At 40.0% G+C, this 25,934-nt stretch overlaps 1 protein-coding gene across 3 annotated transcripts in view; it reads left to right on the top strand.

Moving 5' to 3' along the window:
• malrd1 (MAM and LDL receptor class A domain containing 1) overlaps positions 1-25,934 on the top strand; it is a 430,000-nt gene that overhangs the window by 165,870 nt on the left and 238,196 nt on the right. For all 3 annotated transcript variants that reach the window (XM_059972137.1, XM_059972136.1, XM_059972138.1), the window contains 4 exons: positions 9,206-9,358; positions 12,619-12,724; positions 13,082-13,449; positions 20,073-20,491. In XM_059972137.1, coding sequence (XP_059828120.1) covers positions 9,206-9,358; positions 12,619-12,724; positions 13,082-13,449; positions 20,073-20,491 — 1,046 coding nt within the window. The remainder of the gene's footprint in view (positions 1-9,205; positions 9,359-12,618; positions 12,725-13,081; positions 13,450-20,072; positions 20,492-25,934) is intronic.

The raw sequence follows: 25,934 nt of genomic DNA, 5'->3' as shown, positions 1-25,934 counted from the left end.
ACCATGAGCGTACACATTGATTTCTGAAAGTTGAAGGACCTACAAGAAAGGGTTGGATGGGCAAACTACAGTACTACACAGGACCATCTGTGCAAGCTCATGGGGATAGACATGCTACTGGTCTCACACTCAATGTACAAAAATGTTAACTACCATCTGGGACAGGGAAAAGTTCAAGCACAGGGGAACAAGGTGGATGGGATCTGCAACACTCCTCGACCTTACACAAAGAAGGAAGTGAGTTGTGTGGTGTCACAGGTTCATTCCCCAAAACACCGCTCTGGCAGCCCTTCTGAGAAGCATGTAAGCAACCCAGTGACATGGAGAAGTGAGTGTTAAAAAACTTTTCACATCCTTAAAGCCCACATGTGTACTTCATCAAAGTTCAGGCTTTGCCAAACGGCGGCCCAGTCAGCAGTGGGAGCAGAGCACAGCGATGAGGTTTCTCACAGGTCAGCGATGCTTGTTTGAAAGGAGAGCTTCATAGGCGTTTGGGCTCATTCCAGTGGCCCAATTGGTGGCGGGAGCAGAGCACAGTGAGTTAAATACAAGCACAGAAGGGACAAGCAGGGCGGGCATTGTTGGGAGTAGGCTAGTGATGAAAGTAGGAGTGTCAGGCCTTGGCTTTGGTAACTTTCAATTAAGGTTCCCTTTTTTCTCTCTCTTGCTATACTTAGCGTAGTAAATGGCCGTTGTGTGTTCTTCATGCTGGACATTGAAGTACTGGGAGATTGATAGTCTCACAGGGGTCAACATCTGCATGGAGTGCCTCTAGCTGCAGCTCCTTGAAGACCATGTTAGAGATCTAGAGCAAGGAGATAATCGATCAGAGTTCCAGGGAAGTAGTCACCACTAAGTAGCAGGAGGCGAGTGGCTGTGTGACTGTCAAGAGAAATGGAAATGTGAATAGGCCGTTAGTGCAGAGCACCCCTGTGGCCATTCCTGTCCAGAACAACTATGCTGCTTTGGATACTGCTGTGGGGTTGACTTCCCAGGGGAATGCCAGCAGGGTCAGGGATGTCTCACATTGTGTCTACAGTATTTTAGACAGGGAGGGAGAGCAGCCAGATGTCTTGGTACATGTTGGTACCAATGACATAGGAAGGAAGAGCAAAGTTGTTCTGAAGAAAGAATTTAGAGAGCTAGTCAGAAAGTTGAGAAGCAGGACCTCCTGGGTAGTAATTTCTGGATTGTTACCTGTGCCATGTGCCAGTGAGGGTAGAAACAGGATGATCTGGTAGAGAAGCTGGTGCAGGGGGTAGGGCTTCAGGTTTTTTGATTGTTAGGATCTCTTTTGGGGGAGGTACAACCTATACAAATGGGATAGGTTGCACCTGAACCCAAGGGGGACCAATATTCTTGTGCACAGGTTTGTTGGAACTGTTGGTGAGGATTTAAACTAATTTGGCAGAGGGATGGGAACCGGAGTGAAGGATAAGATGGATGGTAAAAAAGCAAAGATAGCGTAGTCAGACTGTCAGGAAGGACAGGCAGATGATAGGAGAAAGTTGCAGCTAGCAGGGTGAGTATCAGTGCATTAGGCATGCAGAATCAAAAAGGATAGCAAACACAGTATTCAAAGCGTTGTGTTTCAATGCGTGGGGTATAAGAAATAGGTGGATGATCTTGTTGCACTATTACAGATTGTCAGGTATGGTGTTGTGGCCATCACTGAATCATGGCTGAAGTATAGTTGTAGTTGGCAGCTGAATGTCCAAGGTTCCGTGCATCAGAGGGATAGGAAGATAGGCAGACTAGGTGGCGCGGCTCTGCTGTAAAGAACAGCATCGGATCAGCAGAAAATCTGACATAGGATCAGAAGATAGTAAATCCTTGTAGGTTGACTTAGGAAACTGCAAAGGTAAAAGGACTCTGATGGCAGTTGTATGCAGGCCTCCCAACAGTAGCTGGGATGTGGACCACAGATTACAATGGGAAAAAGAAAAGGCATGTCAAAAGGGCAATGTTACGATAGGCATGGGAGATTTTAATCTGCAGGTCCATTGGGAAAATTAGGATGGTAATGAATCCCAAGAGAATGAGTTTGTTGAATGCCTATGAGAAGGATTTTAGAGCAGTTTGATGTTGAGCCTAATAGGGGATCAGCTATACTGAATTGGGTGTTATGTAATGAACAAGAGGTGATTGGGGAACTTAAAGTAAAAAAATTCTTAGGCAGCAGTGAATACAAATGATTGAGATCAATTGGAGATTTGATAGTGGGAAAGTAAATTCTGACATTTAAGTATTTCAGTGGAGTAAGTGAAATAACAGTGGTTTGAGAGAGGAGATGGCCTAAGTAAATTGGAAGGAGATGCAAGCAGGGGGGACGGCAGAGCAGCAATGTCCTGAGTTTCTGGAAGAATGAGGAAAGTGAATAATAGATGTATTCCAAAAACAAAGAAATACTCAAATGACAAAATAGTACAACCGTGGCTGAGAAGGGAAGTCAAAGCTAATGTAAAAACAAAAGAGAGGGTATACAGCAAAACAAAAATTAGTGGGAAGAAAGAGGATTGGGAAGCTTATAAAAACCTACAGAGAACAACTAAAAGAGTCAGTAAGAGGGAAAAGAAGTATGAAAGCAAGCTTGCAACGATATCAAAGTGGGTAGTAAAAGCTTTTTCAAGTATGTAAAAAAAAAAGAGAGAGATGAAAGTGGATATAGGACTGCTAGAAAATGAGGCTGCAGACATAATAATCAGGGACAAGAAGATGGCAGATGAGCTAAATGAACATTTTGCATCAGTCTTCACAGTGGAAGACACTAGTAGTGTGCCAGATATTGATGGGTGTGAAGGAAGAGAAGTGAGTGCAGTTGCTATTGCAAGGGAGAAGGTGCTCAAAATGCTGAAAGATCTAAGGGTACATAACTCAACTGGACCAGATGAATTGCACCCTAGGGTTCTGAAAGAGGTAACGGTAGAGTTTGGAGGCATTAGTAATAATCTTTCAAAAATAATTAGACTCTGGCATACTGCCAGAGGACTGGAAAAATACAAATGTCACTCCACTCTTTAAGAAAAGAGGAAAGCAGTAGAAAGGAAATTATAGACCATTTAGCCTGACCTCAGTGGTTGGGAAGATGTTGGAGTCAATTGTTATGGATGAGGCTATGGAGTACTTGGAGACACAGGACAAGAGAGTACAAAGTCAGCATGGTTTCCTTAAGGAGAAATCTTAAATCCTAAATCAGCATGTTGGAATTAGAACCATAGAATGTTACAGAACAGAAACAGGCCTTTTGGCCCTTCTTGGCTGTGCCGAATTGTTTTTCTGCCTAGTCCCACCGACCTGCATCTGGACCATATCCCTCCATACACCTCTCATCCATGTACCTGTCCAAGTTTTTCTTAAATGTTAAAAGTGAGCCCGCATTTACCACTTCATCTGGCAGCTCATTCCACACTCCCAACACTCTGTGTGAAGAAGCCCCCCCCCCCAATGTTCCCTTTAAACTTTTCCCCCTTCACCCTTAACCCATGTCCTCTGGTTTTTTTTTTCTCCCCTAGCCTCAGTGGAAAAAGCCTGCTTGCATTCACTCTCTCTATACCCATCATAATTGTATATGCCTCTATCAAATCTCCCCTCATTCTTCTACACTCCAGGGAATAAAGTCCTAACCTATTCAACCTTTCTCTGTAACTCAGTTTCTCAAGTCCCAGCAACATCCTTGTAAACCTTCTCTGCACTCTTTCAACTATATTAATATCCTTCCTAAAATTTGGTGACAAAAACTGCACACAATACTACAAATTCGGCCTCACCAATGCCTTATACAACCTCACCATAACATTCCAACTCTTATACTCAATACTTTGATTTATAAAGGCCAATGTACCAAAAGCTCTCTTTACGACCCTATCTACCTATGACGCCACTTTTAGTGAATTTTGTATCTGTATTCCCAGATCCCTCTGTTCTACTGCACTCCTCAGTGCCCTACCATTTACCTTGGTTTTTCCTTCCAATGTGCAATACCTCACACTTGTCTGTATTAAACTCCATCTGCCATTTTTCAGCCTATTTTTCCAGCTGGACCAAATCCCTCTGCAAGCTTTGAAAACTGTCCTCACTGTCCACTACACCTCCAATCTTTGTATTATCAGCAAATTTGCTGATCCAATTTACAACATTATCATCCAGATCATTGATATAGATGACAAATAACAATGGACCTATCACTGATCCCTGTGGCACTCCACTAGTCACAGGCCTCCACTGAGAGAAGCAATCTTCCACTAACACTCTCTGGCTTCTCCCATTGAGCCAATGTCTAATCCAATTTACTACCTTTCCATGTGTACCTAGCGACTGAATCTTCCTAACTAACTTCCCATGCGGGACCTTGTCAAAGGCCTTACTGAAGTCCATACAGGCAACATCCACTGCTTTCCCTTCATCCACTTTCCTTGTGACCTCCTTGAAAAACTCTAATAGATTTGTTAAATGTGACCTACCACGCACAAAGCTGTGTTGACTCTCCCTAATAAGTCCCTGTCTTTCTAAATACTTGTCGATCCTATCTCTTAGTACTCCTTCCAATAATTTACCTACTACCGACATTAAACTTACTGGCCTATAATTTCCCGGGTTACTTTTAGAGCCTTTTTTAAACAACGGAACAACATGAACTATCCTCTAATACTCCGGCACCTTGCCTGTAGGTACTGACATTTTAAATATAACTGCCAGGGCCCCTGTAATTTCAATACAAGTCTCCTTCAAGGTCCGAGGGGATACCCTGTCAGGTCCTGGGGATTTATCTACTCTGATTTGCCTCAAGATAGCAATCACCTCCTCCTCTTCAATCTGTATAGGCTCCAAGACCTCACTACTTCTTTGCCTTATTTCCATTGGCTCCATGCCAGTTTCCTTAGTAAATACAGATGCAAAAAACCATTTAAGATCTGCCCCATTTCTTTTGGTTCCATATATAGCCGACCACTCTGATCTTCAAGAGGACCAATTTTATCCCTTACTATCCTTTTGCTCTTAATATACCCGTAGAAGCTCTGAGAGGACTGGGAAAATTACAAAGTTACAAATTCTTTGAGGAGATTACAAGTAGGATACATGAAGGGGATGCAGTGGATGTTGTCTATTTGGACTTTCAAAAGGCCTTTGACAAGGTGCCACTCACGAGGCTGCTTACCAAGTTAAGAGCCTATGGTATTACAGGAAAGTTACTGGCATGGTTGGAGCATTGGCTGATTGGTAGGAGGCAGCAAGTGGGAATAAAAGGATCCTTTTCTGGTTGGCTGCCAGTGACTAGTGGAGTTCTGCAGGGGTTGGTTTTGGGACCAATTCTTTTTGTGCTGTATATAAACGATTCAGATGATGTAAAAGATGGTTTTGTTCCCAAGTTTGCAGATGATATGACAGTTGGTGGAAGGGCAGGTATTGTTGAGGAAACAGGTATGCTGCAGAAGAATGTAGACAGATTAGAGGAATGGGCAAGAACGTGGCAAATGAAAGACAATGTTGGAAAATGCATAGTCATGCATTTTGGTAGGAGAAATAAACATGCAATCTATTTTTAAATGGGGAGAAAATCCAGAATTTTTAGATGCAAAGGGAATTGTGCAGTACCCCCTAAAGGTTAACTTGCAGGTTGAGTCAGTGGTGAGGAATGCAAAAATAATGTTAGCATCATTTCAAGAGGTCTGTAATACAAGAGCAGGGATGTGATGCTGAGGCTTTATTAAGTGTTGGTGAGGCCTCACCTTGAGTATTGTGAACAGTTTTCGGTTTCTCATCTAAGAAAAGATGAGCTGGTATTGAAGAGGGTTCAGGGGAGGTTCACAAGGATGATTCCAGGAATGAAAGGGTTATCATGCGAGGACCAGCTCTGGGTCTGTACTCACTGGAGTTTAGAAGGATGAGGGGGATCTCATTGAAACTTTTCAAATGTTGAAAGGCCTAGACAGAGTACATGTGGAATGGATGTTTCCCATGGTGGGGGAGTCTAAGACAAGAGGGCACAGCCTCAGGATAAAGGGTCGTCCATTTAAAATAGAGATGCAAAGGAATTTCTTTGGCCAGAGGGTGGTGAGTTTATGGAATTTGCTACCACAGGCAGCTGCGGAGGCCAAGTCATTGGGTGTATTTAAGGCAGAGCTTGATAGGTTCTTGATTGGTCACAGCATCAAAAGTTACAGGGAGAAAGCTGGGAGGTGAGGCTGAGTAGGGGATAAAAGGATCAACCATGATTGAATGCTGGAGCAGACACGATGGGCCAAATGGCCTAATCTGCTACTATGTCTTATTGTCTTATTTCTGCCTCAGGTGTAGGCATTTGGAGCAGCGTTGGCCAAAGAAGTACCTGGAGTAGAGTGATTTACCTGAGCCGAAATCTCCTCCCAAGGGAAACCATGCATTCCACCATTAATTCAGTGTGTCCGTCATAGCCTCTGGTACTATCCCCATGGCAGGGAGTTTCACCTTACACAGACCACAGAGCACTGGCATTGATTCCAATAATGAACGATCATAATGCTAGAGTGATTTGATTGTACCTGGATCTGAGTGTACACACTTCAGTGCTTCCCTGGTATATTCTTATAATTGGTCCTACATTGAACATGTGCTCAGGTTGGCCTTATGGTGCCTTTCCCACCATACATGGTGGAATATTCGATTTCTTTAGTAATGGGCATGTGTAAATGGAGATATGCTGTTTATATACTCTATTTAAGGAAGATAATTGTTTTAATTTTGTTATATAATTGTAACTATATTGTGAGGTGCATCATATTCCAATTCATGTGTGATATTAAGTTAACTTTGTTGGTATATTCTAGTGCAGAATAGAAATGAGCTCTTTGACCTCAATGAAAGAGAACTAGGGCTGCCAGGAGTTCACACTGGAAAAATATATATGGAGCTATAATTGAGTTTTCTGGTAGATACCTTTTTGCAAATATTGGCAGTTTTCTTTTCACTATTTTAGCTAATTTCTATAAACTTGATTTTTGACACACCTAAGAAACATCCATGCACTAAATTGTAAAGCAACTCCAGCTATTTTTCCTTTGGTCATAGCCCACGTATCTAACAGAATCCCATTAAAAATTTGGATTTGTTTGCACCAAGGACCAAGCAGTTTTGCCTCTCAAGAAAAATAATTCATTAATATGCTCTTTACTGATTAATAACCTCTTTGTTCTGTGTTGTAGGCTGTGATCACTGGCCCTTTAGTATCTCACAATATCTTGGAGCTACTCACAGCATGGAATCCAGTCAGGATTCATATTCGGGCACACTGGAGAACACAATGACCTTCCCTCCCCATTTTTCCCAGACCATCATCACAATTTTATTCTGCCATTATATTGTAAATGTGTTTATTATTGTTCGATACACGAGAAAAACATCTGTTTTGCATGCTATCCACAGAGATCATTTAATCACATCGGTACATTAAGGTAGTACAAGGAAAACCAAATAAAAGAATGCAGAAGCAACACACACAAAATGCCCGAGAAACTCAGCAAATCAGGCAGCATTTATGGAAATGAATGAACAGCAAGGTTTCAGGCTTCATCAGTGCTGGATGAGGGGAATTGTATGGTTATACACTTTGATAGGAGGAATAAAACATAGACTGTTTTTGAAATGGGGAGAGAATTCAGAAATTGAAGCTGCAAAGGAGCTTGCAAGTCCAAGTCCTAAAGGTTAACTTGCAAGTTGAGTCCGTTTTAGGGAAAGCAAATTCAATGTTAGCATTCATTTCCGGAGGACAAGAACATAAAAACAAGGATGTCATGCTGAGGCTTTATATGTGTAGTCAGCCCACATTAGCAGTATTGTGAGCAGCTCTGGGCCCCATATTTAAGAAAGGATGTGCTGGCATTGGTGAGGGTCCAGAGGAAGTGTACGATAATAATAGCAAGGATGAAAGGGTTAATGTATGAGGAGATTTTGATGGATCTTGACCTGTACTTGCTGGGGTTTAAAAGAATGATGGTGGTTGGCTCTTTGAAATGCATCATTTATTGGAAGGCCTGGATAGAGTGGACTTGGAAAGGATGTTTCCAACAGTGTGAAAGTCTAGGACTAGAGGGCACAAATTCAGAATAAAAGGATGCCTCATTAGAACAACGGTGGGGAGCAATGTCCTTAGCCAGTGGGTAGTAGACCTGTGGAATTCATTGCCACACACGACTGTGGAGTCAGGTCATCGAGTATATTTAAAGTGGAGGTTGACAGGTTCTTGATTAGTAAAGGCATCAAAGGCTGCAGGGAGAAGCTCTGTATTGTTAAAGAGACATATGTACAGTAGCAAATGCATTAACTACCAATTTTGCATGATCTCTCAACTGGTGTGTGGACTACTTATCTCAACCTTGCTACTCTTGTTTATGAGCACAGAGATTTTCTCACCTGAATATGTGATGGGGAAAAATGCTAATCTTATCTATATGCAAAGGACAATTGGAATAAGAAAATAGTCTCAGAAAAGGACTTGAAAGAAAATATATTATGGTTGCCTAGCTTTACCTGAAATACCAGACAACAATAATATATTTTGGTTGAAGGCTCATTCTGAAATTTTGCAGCTAAGTGCGCATTCCCTGCCGGTGATTCAGTGGTACAATATTTTTTCGTTAAGCAAAGGTTCTTACTCTGTGCCTGTTTTCATCCAGTTTCAGTTAACAGAAATTGAAAATGCTTAATGATCTATTTTGTGTTTGTGCTTGTGTGTGTGTTTCTTTAAAGATTGATGCATCCCTGAGGTAAAACATTAATTAAATATGTAACTTCAAAGGGAAGTCATGGTCCATAATATTCTATATTCTTAGATGTTGGAGGCAGCAAACTACCAGGAACTGGAAAGTAATATTGAGGTTAACTGAAAATAATTCTTGATTCTTCTAGAATTTAGCCATTGATGGAAAAAAAAGAGATGTGTTGATTGAAAAGGAAAGAAGAAATATGTTGTTTGTTGAATCTGTTCTGATTTTCTACCACAAGTGATCCATATGATCCACCCCATCTGTTATAACATTTTCTTCAACAGTTCTTTCAGGGGTTCCCAACCTGTGGTCTGCAGACCTCTCGGTAACAGTAAGGCTTCATGGCATAAAAAAGCTTGGGAACCACTGGTAGATGATATTTATGCATGAAGGATTGAAAAGAGCTAAATATTATATAACATACTCTAAAGTAACTTTGTACAATATTGGTGACTTCTGTGTTGCAGCCTCCACATGTAACTTTGAAGAGGATAGCTGTGGCTGGTTTGAGAACGTTCCTAATGATAACTTTGATTGGATTAGAAACTCAAGTAGTGCGTTGCCTTCAAATGTCAAAGTTCAGGCCCCAGCTCGGGATCATACCACCAATGCTACCAATGGTAGGAATTTCATTATATCTAATCTTTCATATTTAGAGTTTGTTTACTTTGCAACAGTGCATGTGATTCAAACCATAAATCTTTCAGACCACTCATTAGACAATCTCTAATAATCGTTCCAAATTTCTTCAGAGATACTTTTAATTAAAATCTCATCATGTTCATAGGAAAAAATAGCAACAGGAGAAGCCATTCAGCCAATTACTTGACTCCCATTGAGTCATGTAAGGTCTCAGTAAAATATACATTGCCTTACTGTAGAGGACTGAGTAAATTCTGCACCAGATGTTCCCACAGAGTGAACTGCATTAGAGTGGAATGGAAATATAGGGAAGCTTTATCATTAGGGCGATGGATCATAACTCCTACATCCAGGACTGATAATTCTGAGGAATGTGTTGGCACCTAATATCCGGTCAGTGAATTCGGAACAGAAAGGTCAGGAGTAATTCCAGCTGTCATGCTGCTTATTGGAACAAACAAAGGTCCCAATAAAAGAATATTAGATGTTAGTTTCTAAATTAATCCCTGGAGGGGAATGACCCCAGAATTATTGATTAAGTAATGTGGAGATTAGATTAGATGAGGAGCAATCAGGAGAATTTACACATTATTAGAGGGATGGTATGGTTAAAAAGAGATTTAATTTAATTGTTACATTTCACAGCCTCTGGGACAAGAAGGAGTTGTAGCCATATAAATAGCCATTGTTGCATTGGGATTGGATACAAATCCTTGAAGAAAGCATAAATAGAGAACTGGTAAAATCTTTAAACACAAAATGCTTGAGGAACTCAGCAGGCCAAGCAACATCTATGGAAAAGAGTAAACAGCTGACGTTTCAGGCCGAGACCCTTCATCAGGACTGAAGGGCTGCAGAGATCACAGAAGGGGAGCAGTGAGAGAGTTTCACTGAGCTGCCATCTAAGGGAAGATTTAAATTTCTTCAGGATAGGCATGTCTGGAAGAGACTTCGCAGTGTAGTAGTCGAATGACAAAAAAGAGAAGATCTGCAGATGCTGGAAATCCAAGCAACACACACAAAATGCTGGAGGAACTCAGCAGGCCAGGCAGCATCTATGGAAAAGAGTAAACACGAGTACATACTGATGAAATGTCTCGGCCCAAATTATCGACTGTTCACTCTTTTCCATAGATGCTGCCCGGCCTGCTGAGTTCCTCCAGCATTTTGTGTGTGATGCTTGGATTTCCAGCTTTTGCAGATTTTCTGTTGTTTAAAACCTTTAAACTGATGGTCAAGATGTAGTTGAGGCAACTAAATGACATGTAAGCTGTCTACATATCACCTTCTTCAAAGGCATAGAGGAGAGAATAATATAAAGGGCTAAATAGAGTTAGAAAAAGGGCATGAAGAAGATTAATTATAAAGAAGAAAACCTAGTTATCATGAGTTAGATGTTCTCTGTAGCAGTCCATACAGTGACCGTAACAAAACAAGGAGGCTGGGGGCAATCATTCATTTGGAGAAAACAAGCATTGTAATAGCACATGGAAGCAGACCCTTTGACCCAGTATATTCATGCTGCTGTTGGAATGGACTTATTTTCCTTGTAATGTAACTTCCATATTTTTGTTTGTATTTTTATATAACTACTTACACACATGCAATTGTTCAGCGCACTTTATAGTGGTTGCAGTTGACTTTATGACTTTCTGGGAGCTCTTTATTTTAATTGATGTATATCATATTTGAATAGGGTCTATCTTATTGGTTAGTTTAAGCAATGGAATTTGAATGGAATATGTGCTACCAGTATTCTGGTATAAGATCACATTGGTTAATGTCTTTTTTTGCTCTTTAGCTCTTGTGTCTTCATTCTTCCCTCGTCACTAGGCCTTGCTTTTGCTTTCTGCTCTCTTCCTTTCTCCTTGATCCCTTTGTTCTTTTAACACTTAATTAAAAACAATCATATGCAACAAATTTTTTGCCTCATTCTTGACTTCAAAAGGACCTCAGATCTCAAAAACACTAGGATGCAACACTGGTTAGCTCCTGCCTAATCCTGGCAGGTGATTTCCCAGCATTTAATTCATAGTCTTCTGTGACGAGATTATTCAAATGCTCATCTACATAACTAGATGGTTTTACCTACTGCTTGCCCTTCCTCCACCAGGGCAGGTTTTAACCACCATCTGGATGAAAAAGTACCCTCTAAATTTCCTATCCCTGACCTTAAACCATTATCCTCCAATTGCGCACACATCTCTCAACCATCATCTTCTGCTTGCAAATTTGGATTCAGTCTACTAATCTGTTCTGATCTGACCTTTAACCTTTTGAACCAGTTTCCCATTGTTAAAGACCTTGAAGAAGTTCATGTAGACTACATTAACCCTCACGACCCTCACTAACGCACCTAGTCACCTCTTTATCTTTCCTACAAAACATCCACCCAAACAGAACTTCTAGGTTAAGCAGTAATTCAATTACACTTCTTTCATAATAGAGTAGTCTGCATTCAGTGTTTACAATATGGTCTCTTCTACACTGGGAAAGTTGAAACACAGGCTGAGTGACCAGTTTATGAAGCCCCTACCATTTGTGGAGCCTGGGTGACCCAGAGCTGCTTGTTTCCTGTCATATTCCCTTTATTACGCCCACCCATCATCTCCTACTTGCCCCACCTTCTCTGCCACCCAGGCTAACCTGTTTCTCAGATTCTCTTCCACTGGTGTGAGAGATCTGAAACATTAATTAGGCTAGGCATAGAATGTTCCAGACTGAATGGAGGCAAATAGGATTATTGTGGATGGACAAAATGTTCAGAATGGATGAGGAGAAATAAAGGGCCCAGTTCAGTGCTATATGGCTCTGTGACCTTAACTTAAAATTACCATACTTTTTTTTTCTTTTTCTCAGTTTTGGGAAAGGGTCTCTTTTCTCTTTCAGGAGATGCTATCTCACATACTGGGTGTTTCCAGCTATAAGGCCTGGTTAAGGAAAACTTCCTTGCAGTTGCACTCCCGGCCTCTATTCAAAAACCATAAGCCTCTTCTCTGAGAGCTTGCTAAGTTGGTCATGATTCTTGGTTGCATGTTGTTTCTCTGTGCTCATCCAGTCCCTGTCAAAACACTTTCCTGTATTACTCACCTTACAAACAGAAAGCTACGTCATGGAATATGTTGTGGTGTTTTACTTAGATCAAACTCTAAACTATTTTAAAATCTGTTTGCTTTATGTAGTCACAGAAATGACATTTTCAAATGACCTTCTGGATTTATGTATATTTTTATTTAAGGACACTTCATGTTTATTTTGACTATGAAAAGCAACATCTTTCAGGCTGCAGAACTAACCAGCCCTAAGTTCGCTCAATCAGGAACTGGATGCACAATGTCCTTTTGGTAGGCAATAATTTCATTTTCATGTTGGCTTCATAGACTGGTGAATTGCTTATTTTGCCCTGTGTCACATTTAACCCCATGTTTACTACAAACAAAGCTACTCATTTAGATTCAATTTTCTATGCATTATTAACAAATCTAACTTGAAGGAAAAGTTGTAAGTGTATATTTTCACCATAATTGACCTAATTACAACTGGAAAACATACCCTTTAATTTATTGGATTAAAATTAGTTAAATGTACATATTTCTACTACATCATTTTTTTAAAATTAAAGTTGCTCTATGTTAATTGGTTCTACATTTGAACATTCTTGATGTCTGCAGTATTCATTTGCCTCTTTGTAACTGTCACAGGTATTACAATTATGGACAGGCGGTGGGAGCAGCAAAAATGTTCCTGGAGGTTGATGGTGTGAAGAACAGCACTGCCGTGTGGTGGACTTACAACACTCAAAGCAATCAATGGCTCCAAGGCTTTGTCCAGCTCGGGCGTCTAACACGGCCATTCCGCCTGAAATTGGTGAAAGTCAGCCTGGGCATTTACAATGGTGTGGCTGCAGTGGACGACATTGTGTTTGCCAACTGCTCCTTCCCACCAGCTGTAGAGATCTGTGAGGGCACCAAGTGGTTTTGGTGTGAACAAACTCGAGCTTGTATTGAACGATTACAAGTATGTGACCTTGTGGATGATTGTGGTGACGGTTCTGATGAAATCAACTGTGGTAAGTGTAACACAAGAATTACTTGTTGACTTGTGCGATGCCAGTGTCCAAACAGTGTTGATTGCCTATCTTTAATTCTTTTGAAGTGATCGGTTTGTATGGCCATTCAGGAGTATTAAGGGTCAGCCGCATTGCTAAAATGGGCAAGATTGGGTCAGGAGGCAAATTTCCTTCCCTTAATGATATTAGAATATTGGAAAGTTTTTGACAAGAACAGGCCATTTGGCCCAACAAAACTTGCCAAGCCCCTATTCATATAGTGTGTTGAAATAACTATCAAGTTTAGATTTGAAAGTCTCTAAGGTACTACTCTCAACTGCACAACTAGTAGTTTGTTCCATATGTCCACAACTCACTGAGTGAGGAAATGTTTCCTTATGTTATTTTGAAATCTCCCTTTAACCAATCTCCGCCTATGTCCCCGTATCCTTGATGATGGATTAATTTTGAAGTAGCAGTTGGCATCCACCTTACTTATACCCTTAATGATGTTGAATGTTTCTATCATGTCCCCTCTCATTCTGTGTTTCCTTCAGTTAGAAACATTTAAATCTTTCAGTCTTTCTTCACAGCTCATACCTTGGAGTCTGGGAATGAGTCTAGTCTTCTTACTCTGAACTCTCTCCAGTGCTTTCATATCCGTCACACAATATGGAGAGACCAACCATAAACACATTCTTCAAGGTGTAGCCTCACAAGTGCATTATACAACTTCAGGAGAAGTGTCTTGACTTGAATTCTACTAAGTGCATTATATAGCCCAATATTCCATTATTTCCTAATTGCTAATTTCCTAATTGCTTCTACGCATTACCTAGATGTTGATACTGATGAGTCTGCCAGGATGCCAAATCCTTCTCATACAGTGCTCTTTCTAACTCAAGATCCCCCATTGTATATTTATATCTAATATTTATACTTTCTATATGTAATACTTTGCATCCCTACCTGAATCCCTACCTCCTGTAATTTGATGATTGACCTCTCATAGGGTACCTTGTCAAAAGGCTTCTGAAAGTTCAAGTAAATGATATTAACCGCACTATTGTTATCATAAATTTTTGTTGCTTCTTCATAGAACTCCAGCATATTAGTAAAACATGATTTCCTCATGAACCCATGCTGGCTATCTGCTAACATGCCTGGTCTCATCAGCTGCTATTCCATCTCATTCTTTATTATTGTTTCCATTATGTTGCCTGCGATGCACATTAAGCTTACTGGTCTATAGTTACCAGAGTCAGTGCAGCCACCCTTCTTATATACTGGGACAACGTGAGCCTATCTCCCATTCCTTAGGGATTTCACCTGTCTTTAGTGACTTTGAAAAACACATGTTCGGGGTATGAACATATCATCACATACCTCTTTAAGTACCCTTGGATATATGTTGTCTGGCCCTGGAGATATATTAACTTTCAGCCTTTTCAGCTGAAGCAGAACCTCACTTGTAAGAGCTCTAATTCACTTAAAACAGCCTTATTTATCTCTACACTTACTGACATACTGCTAACATCTTTGCAGGTGAATACTTTAATAAAGTATGTCCTCCGCACAATTTTATTCCCACTATTATTCCTAATACACTTTCTTTCCTCCTTGACTTTTCTTATACTATGAAAGTATTGAAAATATCTGTTAGGTTTATTCTTAGCATTATCGGCGATGTCCTTCTGAACCTATATTTTGGCATCCAAATTCCCCTCTCAACTATAGCTCTCAAATTTTCATATGCCTTATGGTTAACATCACTACTATTTTTTCTGTATTCCTTAAATAGCTGTCTTTTCTTCAATAATATTTTATGTGTATCTTTATTCATCCATATAGTTGACCTCTTGTTTTTATTGCTTCTCCCAACCTTGGGTATGAACATTTTCTGCATCGCGAGTATTACCTCTTAAAATTGATCCCATTGTTTCTCAACTGACTCAACTTTAAGCAGTTTTTTCCAGTTTACTTTCTGATGTCTTTGCCACATCTGTACAAACTTTACCTTTTAATATTCTAAGTGAGGATGGATTTTTATGATAAATCAGTCACTCCATGGACACTTAGGCTCATTAGCTATTGTTGACTTTTTGAAGGCTTGTTTAACTACTTAAAGAGGGAATGAAGATCATTCAAAAAGTATATGATTATCTAGAAAAGCTTATTTGTAAAATAATTTTCACATGCTCACAAAATTGTCCAGGTTTATCATTCTTTAGTTTAATAGATATTTGTTTAGGACAATACTGTCTGAAGTGAAACTTGCCCAAAATCCTACAAGCCAGGCAGCTGTGTAGCCAAATACCTAGAAACCAGGCTTGAACCCAAGTGTGATATTGGACCAAAAACCTCAGATGCTGGAAAGCAAAAGCAAGAAAACAACAGTGCTGAAATCCCTCAACAAGTCAAGTAGCATCGGGGAGTGGGATGAGAAACTGCCAAGGACACTTGAACAAAGCCGGAACATTGAGAAAACAAGTGAGTTGTAGGGAGATGTAGGACTGAAGAGAGCAGAGGAAATGGCTGGGATAGACAAAGAACAAAACTGTAGAGGAAAAAATTGCTGTAAAAATTGTCAATTGGAGGTGGAAATGAAGAAAGAAACCAAAAAGTGCAAGCATATTAATGACGGAAGGGTAAAAATGAGGAGTTACCTGAAACCATTTAATATTAAGTCCTGAGCATTTTAAATATACCCAGGCAGATAGAACCATATAACATTTACAGCACAGAAACAGGCCATCTCGGCCATTCTAATCTGTGCTTACTCTCACCTAGTCCCACTGACCTGCACTCAGCCCATAACCCTCCATTCCTTTCCTGTCCACATACCTATCCAATTTTACTTTAAATGACAAAACCGAACCTGCCTCTACCTCTTCTACTGGAAGCTCGTTCCACACAGCTACCACTCTCTGAGTAAAGAAATTCCCTCTCATGTTACCCCTAAACTTTTGCCCCCTAACTCTCAACTTATGTCCTCTTGTTTGAATCTCCCCTACTCTCAATGGAAAAAGCCTATCCACGTCAACTCTATCTATCCCCCTCACAATTTTAAATACCTCAACCTTCTATGCTCCAAAGGAAAAAGACCTAACTTGATCACCCTTTCTCTGTAACTTAGGTGCTGAAACCCAGGTTGCATTCTAGTAAATCTAAACACAAAGTGCACTGCAGATGCTGTGGTCAAATCAACACGTACAAACACGCTGGATGATCTCAGCAGGTCGGGCAGCATCCGTTGAAATGAGCAGTCATTTAGTCATTTTAGTCATTTCTACGGATGCTGCCCAACCTGCTGAGTCCATTCTAGTAAATCTCCTCTGTACTCTCTCTATGTGCTTGTCTTTAAGCTTACCTTCAGTGATACGGGAGGTAGAAGATGGAAGAAGCTGAAATGAAATAAAGAATTGAAATAACAGGCAACTGGAAGCTCAGGGGTGACTTTATAGAGCCATAAAGTACTACAGCTCTGAAATAGACCCTTTGGCCCATCTAGTTCATGCCAAACTGATCTTCTGCCTATTCCCATCTAACCATCTAACTCTTTAGCCTCCATACCCCTCTGATTTTTGTACCTATCCAAACTTCTCTTATCGGTTACAATTGAACCCATACCTACTGCTGGCAGTTTGTTCCACACTCTGAGTGAAATTTCTCCTGAGATTCACCTTAAATATTCTCTCTTTCACTCTGAGGCCAGCTCTAGTCTCATCCAATCTGAAAGGAAAAAGCTTGCTTGCATTAACCGTATCTATACCACTCATAATTTTGTATGCCTCTGTAAGATTTTCCCTCATTCCTGCATGCTAGGCTATAACATCCTAACTTCTTTAACCTTTCTTTATAACTCAAGTCTTCCAAGTCCTGACAAAATTCTTGTTCAGTTTCCCTGTACTCTTTCAAACAAATTGGTATCTTTCCTGTAGGTGGGTGACCAGAACTGCAGATCAATATGCTAATAGCACCCTTTATCACTCTATCTTCCTGGGATGCCACTTAAGGAATTATGGATCTGAATTCCCAGGTCTCTGTATTCTACAGCACACCTCAGAGGCCTATCATAGAAACATAGAAAATAGGTGCAGGAGTAGGCCATTCGGCCCTTCGAGCCTGCACTGCTATTCAGTATGATCATGGCTGATCATCCAACTCAGAACTCTGTACCTGCTTTCTCTCCATACCCCCTGATCCCTTTAGCCACAAGGGCAATATCTAACTTCCTCTTAAATATAGCCAATGAACTGGCCTCAACTGTTTCCTGTGGCAGAGAATTCCACAGATTCACCATTCTCTGTGTGAAGAAGTTTTTCCTCATCTTGGTCCTAAAAGGCTTCCCCTTTATCTTTAAACTGTGACCCCTTGTTCTGGACTTCCCCAACATCGGAAACAATCTTCCTGCATCTAGCCTGTCCAATCCCTTTAGAATTTTATACGTTTCAATAAGATCCCCCCTCAATCTTCTAAATTCCAGTGAGTAAAAGCCTAGTCAATCCAGTCTTTCTTCATATGAAAGTCCTGCCATCCCAGGAATCAATCTGGTGAACCTTCTTTGTACTCCCTCTATGGCAAGAATGTCTTTCCTCGGATTAGGGGACCAAAACTGCACACAATACTCTAGGTGCAGTCTCACCAAGGCCTTGTACAACTGCAGTAGAACCTCCCTGCTCCTGTACTCAAATCCTTTTGCTATGAATGCCAACATACCATTTGCCTCTTTCACCACCTGCTGTATCTGCATGCCCACCTTCAATGACTGGTGTACAATGACACCCAGGTCTCGTTGCATCTCCCCTTTTCCTAATTGGCCACCGTTCAGATAATAATCTGTTTCCCTGTTCTTGCAACCAAAGTGGATAAACTCACATTTATCCACATTAAATTGCATCTGCCATGAATTTGCCCACTCACCTAACCTATCCAAGTCACCCTGCATCCTCTTAGCATCCTCCTCACAGCTAACCCCACCGCCCAGCTTCGTGTCATCCGCAAACTTGGAGATGCTGCATTTAATTCCCTCATCTAAATCATTAATATATATTGCAAACAACGGGGGTCCAAGCACTGAGCCTTGCGGTACCCCACTAGTCACTGCCTGCCATTCTGAAAAGGTCCCGTTTACTCCCACTCTTTGCTTCCTGTCTGCCAACCAATTCTCTATCCACATCAATACCATACCTCCAATACCGTGTGCTTTAAGTTTGCACACTATTCTCCTGTATGGTACCTTGTCAAAAGCCTTTTGAAATCATTCACTGTATAAGTTACCTCAGTGCGTCCACTCAGTTGCGATGTTCTGCAAAGCAGGTACCTAATCTACATTTGGTTTCACCGTTGTAGAGGAGATTTCACTGGGAGCACTGAATGAAATATGGTAAATTCAAAGAAGTCCAAGTGAATTGCTGTTTCACCTGAAAGGACATTTTGGTTACCAGAAGTTTGAGAATTTAATGTTCATGCCACCAGGTTGGAGGTTGCCCAGGCAGAACAGTGGGAGCTATTCTTCTAACTTGTATTTAATGTCGACTTGGCAGTGGAGTAGACCAAGGTCAGACATTGTAATGGTGGGAAGGGGAAGTGGAATTAAAAAGGCTAGACACTAAGAGATCCCAATTTGCTTCCAGTCTCACTTCCCAACGTCAGTGTTCTCAAACCTCCTCAATGCTTCTCTTCTGTGCATCTTCCACCTTTTTTACATTTTTGTTCTCCTCCTGATCCCTCTCATTCTATTTTGTCCATTTTTACCTGACCCCCACTGTCTTTGTCTGCCCATCATGCAAATGTTCCTTTGACTTGTCCTCCCTCCCACCCACTTCCCTCATTCTATTCTATGCTCCACCTTCCTTCCTCTTCTATCTGATTCCATCATCTTCAATTTTTGTCATTTACACCTATCATTTCCCAGCTTTTGGCATCATTCCCACTCCCCCCCACCCCAGATTCATTGTCTGCCTATCGTATCCCTCAATCCTTCACCTGAATCGACTTACCATTTGCCAGCTCTTGCTCCACTTTCCTTCCACCTTTTTTATACTAGCTATGTCCTGTCTTTCTTTCAGTGTAGTGAAAGATCTTGACCCAAATCCTCAACTCTCCACTTTATTCCCAAGATGCTGTGTAACCCACTGAATTCCATAAGCACGTTATGTGTTGCTCCAGATCGCAACAGTATCTGCTGTCTCTTTTGTCTTCATGAGTTTGTGGATATCTCCAACTATATACACCCCTCTTAATCAGACCACTCTCAGTACAAAGTGATTCACTGTTCCTTCATCATCACTGCCACTGCTTCTTAGAACTCCTTAACCAACAGTACTGCAGGTACCTTAGACAGGCTGTGTCACTTCAGGATGGCAGATTAGAATCACTTCCTCAAGGACAATTAGAAAAGGGCAAAAAAAATTCAGGAATTGCCAACAAAAATTACTTCTCAGAAATGATTCCATAGAAAATAATATCTTGATACGGTGCTTAGTTTTATAATGTATTACATTCAAAGTGAAATGGCATTCTGTTTTCCAGTGGCCTTCAACTGAAATTGATTCTTATGTTGGCTGATGTAATGTATAATATTTATACAATGAGGCACAGATATTTAAATGGAGTCAAGTATTGTTTCTCCCTTTTGATAGATCAGGAACTACTCTGTAATTTTGAAAATGGATTTTGCAACTGGCAGCAAGCCAAGAATGACGATTTTGACTGGACAAGAAACCAGGGTCAGACCTCCACAATCAACACAGGACCATCAAAAGACCACACATTAGGGACAGCAGAAGGCCACTATCTTTACATTGAAGCATCGGACCAGCAGTTTGGAAATACAGCCACACTCCTCAGTCCCATCCTGGGTGCTACCAGCAGTCATGCTAACAAGACCTGTATCTTCCGTTTCCATTTTCACATGTTCGGAAAACAGATTTTTAAGCTGGCAGTGTATAAAAGAACCCACAGGAATACAAATGGAGAACAGCTTTGGGTAAAATATGGTCAGCATGGTGATAGATGGCTAAAGGAGATTTTATTTATCGATAGTTCTGAACCATTCCAGGTAAGCATTATTCAGTACTGCAAATTCATTCAAACTTCCACCAGATTGTTTGTGGCTCCAAATTCCAGTATCTGCAATTCCTTGTGTCTCCAAAAGAAAATGATGGATGATAGAGTATAAAACAAATAATTTGATATGCATAATTTTAAGATTTCGATCACTGTCACTGGTGCATTTATGTTTAATCCATATCATTTCTTCAGCAAGAATTCATCGCCTCAGGGAACACAATCGAATTCTTATTAAATTAGATGAAAAATATTGTATACCGTTTTCTGTGATATCACAACATGTATTTTTCTTTTGACTTTTAATTGAATTGTGTATATAACAGCAGAGGTGTTAATATTTCAGAAATCTCTTTATTTAGCCCACTGCCATTTATAAGATGTAGAATCAAAAATTGTGTGTTTTTATATTACCATTAATGTGTAACACATGCCAGGACATTTTGTAGTAGCGCAATCAAATCCTGCTGTCAAGTCAAAGAGGAACTATTTCAACAGGTTTATCAAAGTTGGTTTAGGAATGCTTTAAAAGATGATGGAAGTGTAGAGAGGAATTAAGTTTATCAAAAGCCTCAAATAATTTAATGAACATTCATGAACAGGGTTGGACAAAATCTATGATGGGAAGAGCACAATTTTCAGAAGGTTGCTGGGCAAGTGAGCAAATGAGTGATATGGAAGTAGTTCTAATGTATGTTAGAAGCAAAATTATGAAGGCCACTTACCTTTGAGATAACAGAACCTAGAACAACAAGAAGATTGCTTAAGTCCCATATGGGAGGTGGTCTAGAAGGTTCAGTCACTCAGCATTCAGGATGAGGTAATAAATTGCATTAGACATTGGCTTTGTGGGAGAAACCAGAGAGTGGTAGTAACTGGTTGCCTTTATGATTGGAGGCCTGTAATTAGTGTAGTGCTGCACAAGTCAATGCTGTTGTTGTTTTTCATCTATATTAATGATCTGGGTGATAATGTGATTAACTGGATCAGTACATTGAGATTTGGAGTGTAGTGGACAATGAGGAAAGCTATCATGCTTTGCAGCAGGATCTGGGCCAGCTGGAAAAATGGGCTGAAAAATGGCAGATGGAATTTAATGCCGATTAGTGCAAGACGTTGCATTTCAGTAGCAACAAGCAGGGTAAGTCTTTCACAGTGAATGGTAGGGCACTGAGGAGTGTGTTAGAACAAAGGGATCTGGGAATACAGGTTCATTATTTATTGAAAGCAGTGGAGCAGGTGGATAGGGCTGTAAGGAAAACTTTTGGCAGATTACCCTTCATAAATTGAAGTATTGAGTACAGGAGATGGGATGTTATGTTGAAGTTGTATAAGACATTGGTGAGGCTTAAATTGGAGTATTGAGAGCTGTTTTGGTCACCTACCTACAGGAAAGATGAAAACAAGGTTGAAAGAGTACAGAAAAAATTGGATAGGATGTTGCTGGGGCAGCAGGATTTGCCTGAGTTATGAGGAAAGGTACGAGTTTATTCCTTGGAACGTAGCAGATTGAGGAGAAATCTGATAAAGCTATGCAAAATTATGAAGGGTATAGATAGGATAAATGTAAGCAGCTTTTTCCACTTTGGGTGGGACTACTTTTAGAGGACATGAGATAAGGGTGAAAGGTGAAAATTTTAAGGGAAATATGAGGGGCAAATTCTTCACTCAGAGGTTCGTGGGAGTGTGGAATGAGCTGTCAGCACAGGTGGTGCATGTGAGCTCGATTTCAATGTTTAAGAGAAATTTGGATATTTACCTGGAAGATAGGTGTATGGAGGGCTATGGCCCCAGTGCAGGTCGATGGGTGTAGGCAGTTTAAATAGTTTGGCACAGACTAGATGGGCCAAAGGACCTGCTTCTTTGCTGTATTTTTCTATGTCTCTGACTCTAAGAGTAGTTTCAGTTATATAGTATAAAGCTTTTGTGTAGAGGTAAAAATAAATATAACAGAAAATGGCACATTGCAGGTGCAAACAATTGAAAAGAAGTTTTGAAGTTGCTTTAATCATGTCAATAGTTTTACATAGCATTATAGTGATCTTCATTGAAATGCTGAGATACTCACCAAATCAAAATACAGAAATAGATTCATACTGTTGTTGGATCCCACAATCAGGAGTACACCTTCATTTGCTAATTCTCTGTAAGCTTTTAATTTACTAGACACACAATATGTGCACTGTGCCTCAGGCTTACACCTCTGTTAATGCTTCTGATCTGAAACATTAATCTGAGTCCTCTTATCACAGATGCTGCCTGACCTGTTGAGTCTTCCAGCATTTTATTTTAGGCTTCTAAAATCTGCAGTATTTTATTTGAGAAATAGGCATTTTTGTAATTTTAAATGGTGCTCACCATACAATTTTGGAAGTGTGTTGCTACATTTGCAAACCTTCCTTTCAAGATTGTTGATCAGACATTTCTTAATGAGATTCAGTCTAATTGCAATGTCATTTTCTAACTGTGTTTTGAACATGTAATGATGTCACCAATAGGCACTGCACATATTTATTTATTTAACCATAGGAAACTGATCAGAGTTATTCACAGGTCAATCAACAAAGAATAATGACGCTGACTGGAGTGGAAAGGGCATGATTTAACAAAATCAGAAAATACCGAGAAGCACTGAGCAGGCAGCAGCTCTGTAGAGTGAAAGAGAGTTAACACTTCAGGCCTAAATTTCCTCATCAGAATGCAAGAAGTGGAAAAATAAGATAGTTCAGATTTGCAGACAGGGTGAGCAAAAGAAGTATCGCTTTGATGAGAAGAGATATTGACTTGTTCAGGCAGATGGGCCTAGTTTAGGAGGTTCTTAATTAGTAGTTAGGCCATAAGACATAAGAGCAGAATTATGCCATTCAGCCCATCAAGTCCAGCTGCCAAACATCGTGGCTGATCTCAGATCCCATTCAACCCTATACACCTGCCCTCTCACCATATCCCTTGATGCCACAACCAATCAGGGATTATCAACTTCCATTTTGAATATACCCATGGACTTGGCCTCCACCTCTGTTTGTGGCAGAGCATTCCACAGATTCACCACTCTTTGGTTAAAAAAAAAGAATCCACCTTACTTCTGTTCTTAAAAAGTTGCCCCTCAAATTTGAGGCTGTGCCCTTTAGTTCTGGATACCCCACCAGAGGAAAAATCTACCTTATCTCGTCCTTTCAACATTTGGTAGGTTTCAGTGAGATCCCCACACATTCTTCTAAATTCCAGTGAGTACCGGCCCAAGCTGCCAAATGCTCTTCATGTATACCCCTTTATTCCCAGAATCATTCTCATGAATAGTTCAATTATGGGCTGAAAGCCTGGTCCTGTGACATACACTTCTATGTTTTCTAACCTTTTAGTTAATTCAAATTCATAGCTTTTACACATTCTTTTAGTTGTGCTCTCTCTAAATACTTTTAAAGGTGGTAGATTATATCATAAGGGTAACCCACATTGAGGGTGACTGAAAGGCAAACAGGATAGTGTAAAGTTGCAGAAAGGGGGAGCATAGGAAATATCTCTGATTGGGTGAGGTTACGGTTGCCATGGTGCTCAGCTGTTGATGAAGTTTTCTGGTTGATAGGTTAATGGGAGTATTCAACATGTTACTTTTAATCCTAAGCGATTCTTATCATGGCTTGGTATGACAAATGTCCGAGACCTCAGGAAACTGCAGAGATCTTTGGACACCCCTCAGCTCATCACAGTAACTTACCACTGTGGACTCGACCCACACTTCCTACTTCCTTGGTGAAGCAGCTAATATAATCAAAGACCCAACCCACCCTAAATATTCTCTCTTCTCCCATCCCTATCAGTCAGAAGATACAAAAGCATGGAAGTACATAACACCAAACTTATGGACGACTTCAATCCAGCACTTTTAAGACTATTAAGCAGTCTCATTGTAGGATAAAATAGACTCTTGACCTCAAAATCTACCTAGTTGTGGCCTTGTTTATTGTTTACTTTATTGTCTACTTTATTGTTTGCCTCCAAAGCACTTGAGCATTTTATTTTTTATTCTGTTAGTTGTTTTCCTTTGTACTATCCCGATGTACTGGCATGAGAAGATGATGGGATGCAAAACAAAGATCTTCAGTGTATATCGATACATGTAACAATAATAAGCCAACTTTATCAATTTCGTGGCTGCATGAAAATAATTGAGCCAGAGTGGTTACAGAGCCAGAGGGAGGGGTTCAGCTGGCTCAGGAATTGCCTTTCCACACTATCTATTTTTCATTTGTATCTCCTGCCTGTTAGTACTCCTGTTGGAGCTCATTGCTAGCACTGAATAGATTGCATTTAGCATCTAAGCACCAGTATCACAATAATGCCTTCTTAAAAGCAAAGATATCCCAGTTTTAACTTTTTTAAATTCTTTACTACTGAATTAACATTATCGTTAACCTTGGTAAGAGTTCTGCAAAGCAAAAATAGTTGCAATATAATTTCTAATTATCCACTTCCAACCTCTTGGCTTGATTCTCCAGTTAACACTTTGCTCAAACTCCAGGTTAGTAGCAAAAAACTTGACATGTTAAGACTATTATATGAACCTTTATTTGATCAGCCAAAGAATTAAATGAATACTATCACTAGATATGTACCCACAAAAAGCCAATTACATAAAGAAGACATTATCCAATAAATGTATATTCTCAATGCAGAATATTAATTAATACATGAGTTTTCAATGCTGATGCATTTTAACAGCACATTGATATATATTGTTGCAGTGAGGTTATATGAAGCATATCATATTTGCCATTAAGAAAAGGAATACAATGTTCAGTTAATACCATTTAACTATTATGAATTTTGCCTGAAAATTGCAGTGTTTGGAATTACAGTTGTTTCTGAGTAAGCCCAGAGAATATAGGGGAGGCCATTTCTTGGACAAAGATAATGTGCCTAAGATCATACTTTACAATTAGCCCATCAGTAATTTTTATACTGGTTATACTTGAGAAAAAGTGAATGAATTAGAGTTGCTTTGAGTCTGATTTTTACAGCTGGCTCAAGAATCCATTTGTGCATGAATAAATCTCACATTGTAATAGCAAAAGAAGATAGTTGCTATTGGGATGTGTGTTCCATACACCACTTTAACTGTGGAAGAAAATCAATAGTAGAAGAGTTTTAGTTTCTCAGTCGGAGAAGTTAGAATAACAAACCCAGCATTTAAGTTTGATTGAAATTATTTATTCTGCTACCATCTAGATTTATTTGAAATTGTTAAAGTTTCAATAATAGCAAATTCTGGTTTAATATCATTTTTATTATTATTCCTTTATGGTTACTTCTGTCCTTTCCCTTCAGTTCAAGGAAAAGCAATGCACACTAAGGATAAAGAGGCAATTAAAAGATAAACCTGAGCACACTTTGCTGAATCTAGTGTGATTTAAATAACTTCTGTGATTTTAACC

This window comes from Hypanus sabinus, chromosome 6, assembly GCF_030144855.1.
Source record: "Hypanus sabinus isolate sHypSab1 chromosome 6, sHypSab1.hap1, whole genome shotgun sequence".
In the NCBI taxonomy this organism is placed as follows: domain Eukaryota; kingdom Metazoa; phylum Chordata; class Chondrichthyes; order Myliobatiformes; family Dasyatidae; genus Hypanus; species Hypanus sabinus.
The sequence above is the reverse complement of the archived record's forward strand: the minus strand, read 5'-3'. Positions and strand labels throughout refer to the sequence as shown.